Genomic DNA, 9,565 nt, shown 5'->3' with positions numbered 1-9,565 from the left:
ATGTGTTAAACCTCTTTTTGCCAATGACAAACTTCTGGATCCATAAAACACCAGGTACATGAAGGTGGATATGCTTTGGTTTAGCAGGAATGATTCCTTATAGACTTAAATTGACTTATTTGGACAACTGCCCTTGTTAAGAATGGTTTTCTTTTAACAGATTGGTTTGAAGACTTGAGAACCATGGGGCAAGATAAATTCAAATTGGACTCAGTTTGAATTGGGCAAGTGTATCCAGGCTGCAATTAGCTTTTTGGTCCTTTAAGTGCAAGTGAGCAACTTCTCATGAGCCCAAGACCACAGCCTATAATAAAATCCCATAGCTAAAGGCCAAGGCGAAGACCTCTCCCTCACGAGATGCCCAAAACCTGTGCCAGCTATGGTGAATGCCAGGCGACATGGTTAAATGAAAGCCCTGAGGGGATTCAACAGACAAGATGTGTTGCTGTAGCACTATGTCAGTGTGAGACCACAGAAGAGCTACCTTGACACCTGAGAACACAAAAATGGCGGGGGGGGGAAAGCAAACTGCACTTTTCAGTCATTAGTGGACCTTACCTTCCTGCTAGGTGTAAAGCATAGAACACTATTGAGTAAATGGTCTCTCCCAAAGTGTTAGAATGCCACAAGTAATTTAGTAGCAAAACGCAACATGTGTTATGATATATTCATACAAAGACATCCATCTACAACATACGATGTTATTATTTGTGGGGCAAAAATTTTTAAGAAAAATTCTAGCCCCAAAGGGGGGAATATTGTGATAGGAATTTTATGGTTTTAGATATATAGTAATGTTCATAACTGCACATACATAGATCAGTACAGGAAGGCCAACGTGGAACCATTTTGATTCCTAAACTGACCAAATCCTTTCTCTGCAAGGTTAAAAATGGAAAAGCCTCCCCATTGTCTCTTCCTTTAATCTGTGTTTGAATAAGGTGTGAGCCTGTGACCTGGCCCAGGAAATAAGTATTTTAGCATTACAAAAGAATGGCCAGGCTCCCCAGAAAATCCAATCAAGGAACCTGCTAGACAGGAGATAAACAAGGAGAAGAGAAAAACAACATTTAAATTTCTGTGATGTAGGTGGGATGTATCCGAGGGGTGGTCTTAGGTTACACCCCTTCTGTGATGTATGCATAATGTTTCTGGGGGTGGTCCTGATCTAGAGAAGGGGAATTTCAAAAGTCTTTATAAGGCCTTGCAGGCCATTGTTCTGGGTCCTCTTCCTCTCCTGCGTGTGAGGGGGGGTACCCTGTTGCAACAGATCAATAAAGATCAAGCTTACTAGCTGCTTTGCTTCTCAATATTCTCTGGTTGGCCTCTGTTATTTTCTCCTACCAATAGGGAACCTATGTAAGGACTCTATATGGGCTCTTGGATACCCCATAAGGGAAAAGGGCATATTTTTATTTACAACAATGTGAAAGACAAAAATCCCATGACTGCAATCACGGAGCAGCAATTCTAACAGCCTACCCATGATCTAGACATAGCTGTCAACTTTCAGATTTGAAAATAAGGGATCAGCAGCCTCACCTGTCCCAGGGACAGTCTATGGGATATCTAACAATCTGGGATAGCAGCGGGAAACGGTGCTGGAATAAGGGAATTTCCCGCAAAAAAGGGAAGGTTGACAGCTATGGATCTAGATATTGCTGGTAGCAGGAGAGCTTGGATCATGTAACCCCAAATTCCAAATGTCACAGCTCCATGTGGGAATGGGATGTAAAGTGCACATTAACCGGCACTGCCCCCTGCAGCTTCACGCCTCCCCCACAACAACCTTGTGAGGTAGGCTAAAGGCAATGACTGGCCGAACAGTACCCAATGTGAACTCGAACCCAAGTCCTAGTCTAGCCACTGCACTGGAGAATCAGGTCTGCGGACACCCGCGTCAGCCGGTGCACACGTTACAAAGAGTTTCTGCTTTAATGGCTAGAAATGCATTCGCTTCTGCGGCCTCGTGTCAGCAGCTAGGATGGCCAGGTGTTTAAGGCCACTTTTAGAGGGGAAATCTGAAGAGTTTAAAACGAGTTTTCTATCCATTCATAGAACCCGCAAAGGGCAATTGAGCAGCAAGCCTCCTTCTCCTTTAAGGCGCGGGGCGAGGCATAATTAGGCAGCGGCCCCTTTAAATAAAAACCTTCCTTCCTCCGCGCTTTCCGAGCGCGTCTGGTTGTCCCGCCCCCTTCCCCGTTCCGTGAGCGCCCGCACGACGCATGCGTAGCCCGGGAAGTTCTTTCTGGGTTCTGAGGTTTGGTCCACGCGGGTTCTTTGCTGCTGCTGCGTCTGGCGAGCGGCGGCGATGGTGAGTTTGTGACGTCACGGGCTGGTTCTGTGACGCAGCTGCCATTGCTTTTTCTCCCCGCACCCCTAAAAGCAGGGTGCAGGAGGCAATGGTGTGTGGGGCTATTATTATTATTATTATTCTGCAGTCAGAGAAGCCGCTTGCAAGTCGGGGTCGGGGGGAGTCGGCGAACTTTTCTTCTTTTAATTTCTGGACTCAAGAGCACAGCAGCCTGTGTTTGAGCAATGAATGCAGGCAGCAGGGTAGCTTAAAAATGCACCATAAATACTAACAGCGTCGCCATCATCATTAGGATCAATGCTTTTTATGTTCTCCTTTTCATAGTAGAGTTGGAAGCGACCACGAGGGTTATTTACTAGTCCAACCCCCTGCAGTGCAGAAATCTTTAGCCCGACGTGGGTCTCGAACCCACAACCCTTATGAGTTAAGAGCCTCATGCACAACCTCAGCTGAATCTCTTTAAGCACCTCCTTGCACTGGCCTTAGACATCAGAGATAATGTGTTGCCAGGGTCCACCCTATTTCTATGACTGTAATCCGTTTTATTTTGTTTTTTAAATATATCTTTATTCATTTAAAATGAATACAGTGGTACCTCAGGTTACAGACTCCGCTTACCCAGAAATAGTACCTCGGGTTAAGAACTTTGCTTCAGGATGAGAACAGAAATCGCGCAGCAGTGGGAGGCCCCATTAGATAAAGTGGTGCTTCAGGTTAAGAACAGTTTCAGGTTAAGAACGGACCTCCGGAACGAATTAAGTACTTAACCTGAGGTACCACTGTACATTTATAAAAAACAGACGTACATACAAGTAAACAAACATACATACAATCAAACAAACAAATAACAGAAAAATCAAACAAACCACCACACTATAAGATATAAGAAGATTAATATAATTATCATATATACTCCTGGTATTGAACACAATTTTAAAATTTATAGAAAAGAAATTTAAAACTGACTTCCAATTAATCTCACTGTACTGTAATCCATTTTAATTTTTGCTAATTTGAAAAGTGTTGGTAACCCACCCTGGGGCCTGCTGGTGTAGGGCGGGTAATAAATTTAATCATGGTGGTAATAATAGCACCATTATTTTTGTTCTGTGTAACATTGTATTAGTGTATGATGACTTGGCAAAGGGCACAGTTTCCTATTCCTAAGGGCTTTTAGCGTAAATTGGAAGCAAGGAAACAGTGGAGCAAAGGGGAAACTGATTCGTGAATGGGCAGAGGAAAAAGAATGCCACAGGGGCTAGAAACCTCTTTTCAGACTGTGGTGTTACACAGAACAACAATAATGGTGCTATTATCACCACCATTCCTTTCTGGGCCTCTACGCTGACAGTGGCAAGATGGGAGTTGTAATCCAAAACATTGGGCGCTCCCACCGTTTGTTGGAAGCTGATGTGTATATATGTGATGTGTTTGGCGCACACTGCTTCCTGCTGAGCAGTGGAATAAAAGTTGTGCGAGGCCGTCTTGTGTTTAAGTGCAGGGGAGTCTCTGGGTCGGGGTAGGCAACCTAAGGCCCAGGGGCTGGATGCGGCCCAATCGCCTTCTCAAGCCGGCCTGCGGACGGTCCGGGAATCAGCATGTTTTTACATGAGTAGAATGTGTGCTTTTATTTAAAGTGCATCTCTGGGTTATTTGTGGGGCATAGGAATTCGTCCATTTCCCTCCCCCCCCCAATAGTCTGCTCCCCCACAAGGTCTGAGGGACAGTGGACCAGCCCTCTGCTGAAAAAGTTTGCTGACCCCTGCTCTGGGTGATCTCTTAACATTTGTTCTTCCTTCATCGCAGCTTTTCTACTCATTCTTCAAGTCCCTGGTAGGGAAGGACGTGGTGGTTGAACTGAAGAATGATTTGAGGTACAACTGGGTACAAACACATCTTGCTCTCCTTGGGGAAAATCCAGGAGCCTTGGTCCCGGATCCTAACTCTTTTCTAAAAAAATTAAATAAAATAAAATTTATTATTTCTACCCTGCCCATCTGGCTGGGTTTCCCCAGCCACTCTGGGCGGCTTTCAACAGAACATTAAAAACAAAATAAAACTTCAAACATTAAAAAACATCCCTAAACAGGGCTGCCTTCAGATGTAAAAAGAAAATTTATTTCTCAGCCTTTGCACCCCTCCCTCCCTCCCTCCCCAAATATCCCGTGTGTCCTGGCTGGCTTTTAATTGTGCCTTTTCTGCTTTTTTACAGTATATGTGGGACCTTGCACTCCGTGGATCAGGTATGAATTACACCTAAAGCCTATTTCTTCCTTACAGATTATAAAGGTAAAGAGACCCCTGACCATTAGGTCCAGTCGTGACCACCTCTAGGGTTGCGGCGCTCATCTCGCTTTATTGGCCAAGGGAGCCGGCATACAGCTTCCAAGTCATGTGGCCAGCATGACTAAGACGCTTCTGGCGAACCAGAGCAGCGCACGGAAACGCCGTTTACCCTCCCGCTGGAGCGGTACCTATTTATCTACTTGCACTTTGACTTGCTTTCGAACTGCTAGGTTGGCAGGAGCAGGGACCGAGCAAAGGGAGCTCACCCCGTCGCGGGGATTTGAACCGCCGACCTTCTGATCGGCGAGTCCTAGGCTCTGTGGTTTAACCCACAGCGCCACCCGTGTCCCTTGTTTACAGATTATATCCTACCCCAATTCTTAGTGGATTGCGTAGGCGCAGCTTATAGTTAAAACTATGGAACTTGCTCACACAGGAGGCAGTGATGTCCAGCAACTTGGAAGGCTTTAAAGGGGGGTTTGGCAGATTCACGAGAGGAGGCTACTTGCGGCTACTAGCCATGATGACTAGGTTCTGTCTCAAGAGACAGAATTGCAGGTGGGCAAGAGTGTTGTCGCTCTCATGCCCTGCTTTTGGGCTTCCCACAAACATCTGTTTAGCCGCTGTGACAACAGGATGCTGGACTAACTGGGCCACTGGTCTGATCTACCAGGTTTTGCTTATGTTACGTTCTAGGTTTTATGAAAAATATGTGCATTTTGGTTCTCAAAAGGGCTTCCTGTTTGACTGTACGATATGTGCAAGCAGACTTGCAGAAAGCTGAACATCTCTTTAGTAGTGCAGTTATAAGGTTTTATTTATTTTAATTGTGGGGCGTGACAGAGATGTGTAAAATGATGCCTGCCACGAAGAAATTGGACACGGAGAAGTTTTCCTTCCTCCTCCCTTGTAATACTAATGGGGCCACCCAGCGAAGCAGAACGTGTTGGAAGACTCTGGACGGGCAAAGAAAAAACCGCCACAGAGCGTATGCTTGAATTCGCTCCACGAAGAGCAGCGATGGCCACCAACTCAAAAGATGAGGAAATTTCATGGGGAAATATAATTGTTAATGGCTGCTACCTTTCCCGGCCGTATTCTGCGTCCACAGTGGGAGACAGCGCCCCTCTGAATAGCAGTTGCGTGGAAAAGCAAATGGGCTGTTGGGTTCAGATTCTGCTTGAGGGTTTCTCGATGGTGTCTGGTTGGTCACCGTGACGACGGGATGCTGAAACAGATGCTGCCAACAGGGCTCTGTGTTCAGTGAAAGCTGACCAGAGGTGTTGATTAAGGTGGATAAACAGCAAAGGGGTAATGAACAGGCCGCTAGGCAGAATGTTGTATTACTTTTGAACCTTGCTTGCTTAGTTCCGCCCCCACCCTCTCTCTTCTCTGGCTTTGCAGTATCTGAATATCAAGCTCACAGACATCAGTGTGACCGATCCAGAGAAATACCCTCACATGGTGAGTGATGGGCGTAGGGCAAAAGGGGGGATTTGGGATGGCAGGCGTGAGAAGTGTAGATAAATGCCGAGGTAGAAATTGGTATCTCTCCTGCTGGCTTTTAACCTGTAAAGCCCCATAACTGGTGCAGGGATTTTTCTTGGTGGTGGTTGGGGGAGATCTGAGGGACCTTTATAAAACCCGCAAGATCTACTCCGACTTTCCCCAGGCTTACCCTGATTATTTGTTGTTTTAGAGCAGGGATAGGCAACCTAAGGCCCGGGGGCTGGATGCGGCCCAATCGCCTTCTAAATCCGGCCCGCAAATGGTCCAGGAATCAGTGTGTTTTTATATGAGTAGAATGTGTCCTTTTATTTAAAATGCATCTCTGGGTTATTTGTGGGGCATAGGAATTCGTTCATTTCACCCCAAAAAAAATATAATCCGCCCCCCCCACAAGGTCTGAGGGACAGCGGACCGGCCCCCTGCTGAAAAAGTTTGCTGACCCCTGTTTTAGAGCCATTCAAAACCACTTGGCATTTTAAAAAAATCTCAAGGTGTTATCCAGAAATTACAACCAAATGAAAATAATAATTATTAAAACAAATAAAATCAGGGATTCAGAAATAGCGAGGTCTTAGGCTCAGAGAAAGCCTGGGCAAAAAGATATCTGAAGCCGGTAATAGATGATGTTCTACCCAAGTCTCATTTTAGCCTCCTAGATACAGGGGTTAATGGCGTTTTTGAAAATGAATTGGGGAGGGAGTTAATTTCCCACCCACCCCCCATCTGGTGCCCTGTCACCTCCCCCCACCTCAAAAACAACCTTGTGGGGTAGATTGGTGGGTGCTGTTTGGCCACAAGGTCACGCAGTGGAGGATTTGAACTGTTGCGTCCCCCTAGTCCAGTCCGGACGCTTGTGATCTCTGCACCCTGTAACACTATTCTTCCTCTCCAGTTGTCTGTCAAGAACTGCTTCATTCGTGGCTCCGTCGTCCGCTACGTCCAGCTTCCAGCCGACGAGGTCGACACACAGCTGTTGCAGGATGCTGCCCGCAAGGAAGCTCTGCAGCAGAAGCAGTGAGGGCGCCTCCTGCTTTCATTTCCCCCCCTCCCCCTTTCTGCACTGCGTGGTTTTCCTGGGAAAGAGTTGAATGGAGATGTGGGGAAGCTAGACCCAGCTTCCATACCTGCCCCCCCGTGCCATGGAAGCCGCCACCAATATTCTGTGCGCACCCACCCACCCCAGTCCTGCACCCGTTGGGAGGCAGAATGCGTGCCCCAGGCTAGAGTTAGTGCCTGCCTCCTATGGGCTGGGTCCAGACTTACGAGTCACCCTTGCAGAAGGCCCATGGGAATCAATAGGAATTTAGTCGCGGCTACCTGAAATCCCGTCGATTTTGGTGGGTCTGCTCATCGAAACCCTGCAAGAAGCAACAAATCTGGTTTCTCTTTTGCTTTAAGTTCAAGGAGGTTGTCTGCACACTCCTGTTCCGTTCCTGGTTGGGACGCGGAACCCCCTTCCATGGGAATGGCAGCGACTTTTTTAAAAAAGTAATTATTTTGAGCCAGTAGTTCAATTTCCCAGCCCCTGCAAAAGCTTTTCATCTGTGGCATTGTTCAGTAGTGGGAAACATTACTTCTTCACAGGGGGGCTAATATCCCACCATATGTCCTTTCCGGGTTTCCTCCCCGCCCATTGTTTTTGTCCTTCCTTCATTTGTTCTCCTACCTGTGTTCCCGGTAGAGGCCACAATCCTGTGGGTATTCTAGGTGGTGCAGACTTGAGTTCTGCGATCTATAAATTCCAATTATCAGTACTGGGGGTGGTTCAGATTCTGTGGCAATGGTCCTTTTGGCCAGCAGAGGGTGCCCCAGGGCCAGCCAACTTTCTCTAAGCAAACTTGGGTCTCCAGCTGTTTTTGGACTACAACTCCCATCATCCCTAGCTAGCAGAGCTAGTGGGGAGGGATGATGGGAACTGTAGTCCAAAAACTGCTGGGGACCCAAGTTTGGGAAACCCTGCTTTATAGCAACTTTTGTGTTTGGCCCGCAAATACGGGACCTGCCCATGTTTGTATTTTCTTGTATTTTGTTTTCCTCATGTATTTTGGTTTTTTTTTTTTTTAAAGAGGGCAAATTGAAAAAGAAATTGTATGTAAAGTTGTGGAAGAATAAAAGGTTGCATTTGAAAGATTGTGGTTGTTATGGGCTCGGTCTAGGACTTTGGGAATATACCACAACCATGGTTCTGTATGAATGACACACAATAAGGCCATGCACTTAATTTTCCATGCCCTGCAGCTGTTCTCTGGATTATTGGCTTTTAGGACTGCTCTGCCCCTTCCTTTTTCCAAATCCGTCTTCATGCAATGATGGCTAGAACCTCGCTTTCACATAATCACACCAATATATTCATCATGCGTTTTGCAAGTATGCAAGTTCTTTCTACCAGTGAAAGCCAGGGAAACAACAGACATTTATATCCTAATGTGTTTCCTGTGTTTATGTAATCTGACTGCCGCTGCACAACCCTCCTATCCCTTGACATAAAGCAACTGTGTGAGAAGGAAGACTGAACACCTGTTTGTCAGCATTTAATAATAATAATTAATAATTTATACCCTGCCCATCTGGCTGGGCTTCCACAGCCACTCTGGGCAGCTTTCAACAAAATATTAAAATACAGTAATGCATCAAACATTAAAAGCTTCCCTAAACAGGGCTGCCTTCAGATGTCTTCTAAAAGTCTGGTAGTTGTTGTTCTGTTTGACATCTGGTGGGAGGGCATTCCACAGGGAGGGCGCCACTACCGAGAAGGCCCTCTGCCTGGTTCCCTGTAGCTTCGCTTCTCGCAGTGAGGGAACCGCCAGAAGGCCCTCGGAGCTGGACCTCAGTGTCCGGGCAGAACGATGGGGGTGGAGACTCTCCTTCAGATATACTGGACCAAGGCCGTTTAGGGCTTTAAAGGTCAGCACCAACACTTTGAATTGTGCTCGGAAATGTACTGGGAGCCAATTTGTAGGTCTTTCAATGTGTTATGTGGTCTCGGCAGCCACTCCCAGTCACCAGTCCAGCTGCCGCATTCTGGATTAGTTGCAGTTTCCGGGTCACCTTCAAAGGTAGCCCCATGTAGAGTGCATTGCAGTAGTACAAGTGACACCATATATCCTGTGTGTTGTTTTGTTTGGTTTCTGGAATACATATGCAGAGGAAGACACAGCCAGGACTTCCAAGAATGGAAGATTCTACTGTGCACGGAATCCAGCTCTAGGGAAAACCATCTCTTAGGAACCTGCCTTATGCAGAGTCAAATAACTGGCAAATCATTGGTAGTTTTTCCTAACTTAGCAGCAACTTTCCAGAATTCCAGGTCTCTCCTACCACTAACCAGAGTAGCTGGGAATTGAAACTTCTGCATGCATAGCAGATATTCTGCCGCTGAACTGCAACCCTTCGCCAAAGAACAACAATCACTTCCTGTTCATCATCGCCACACCCTGCTTTGCAAACTTGGGTCAG

At 46.5% G+C, this 9,565-nt stretch overlaps 1 protein-coding gene across 1 annotated transcript; it reads left to right on the top strand.

Moving 5' to 3' along the window:
- The first annotated feature begins 2,182 nt into the window (after positions 1-2,182).
- On the top strand, positions 2,183-8,237 carry LSM2 (LSM2 homolog, U6 small nuclear RNA and mRNA degradation associated). The gene is made up of 5 exons (XM_081183741.1): positions 2,183-2,314; positions 4,121-4,188; positions 4,527-4,557; positions 6,005-6,064; positions 7,002-8,237. The coding sequence occupies exons 1-5, from the start codon at positions 2,312-2,314 to the stop codon at positions 7,125-7,127; spliced, it is 288 nt and encodes a 95-aa protein (XP_081039867.1). The 5' UTR covers positions 2,183-2,311; the 3' UTR covers positions 7,128-8,237.
- Positions 8,238-9,565: the final 1,328 nt, after the last annotated feature.

The sequence above is a fragment of the Podarcis bocagei genome (genome assembly GCF_964188305.1).
Source record: "Podarcis bocagei genome assembly, chromosome: 2".
Lineage (NCBI taxonomy): Eukaryota > Metazoa > Chordata > Lepidosauria > Squamata > Lacertidae > Podarcis > Podarcis bocagei.
The sequence above is the reverse complement of the archived record's forward strand: the minus strand, read 5'-3'. Positions and strand labels throughout refer to the sequence as shown.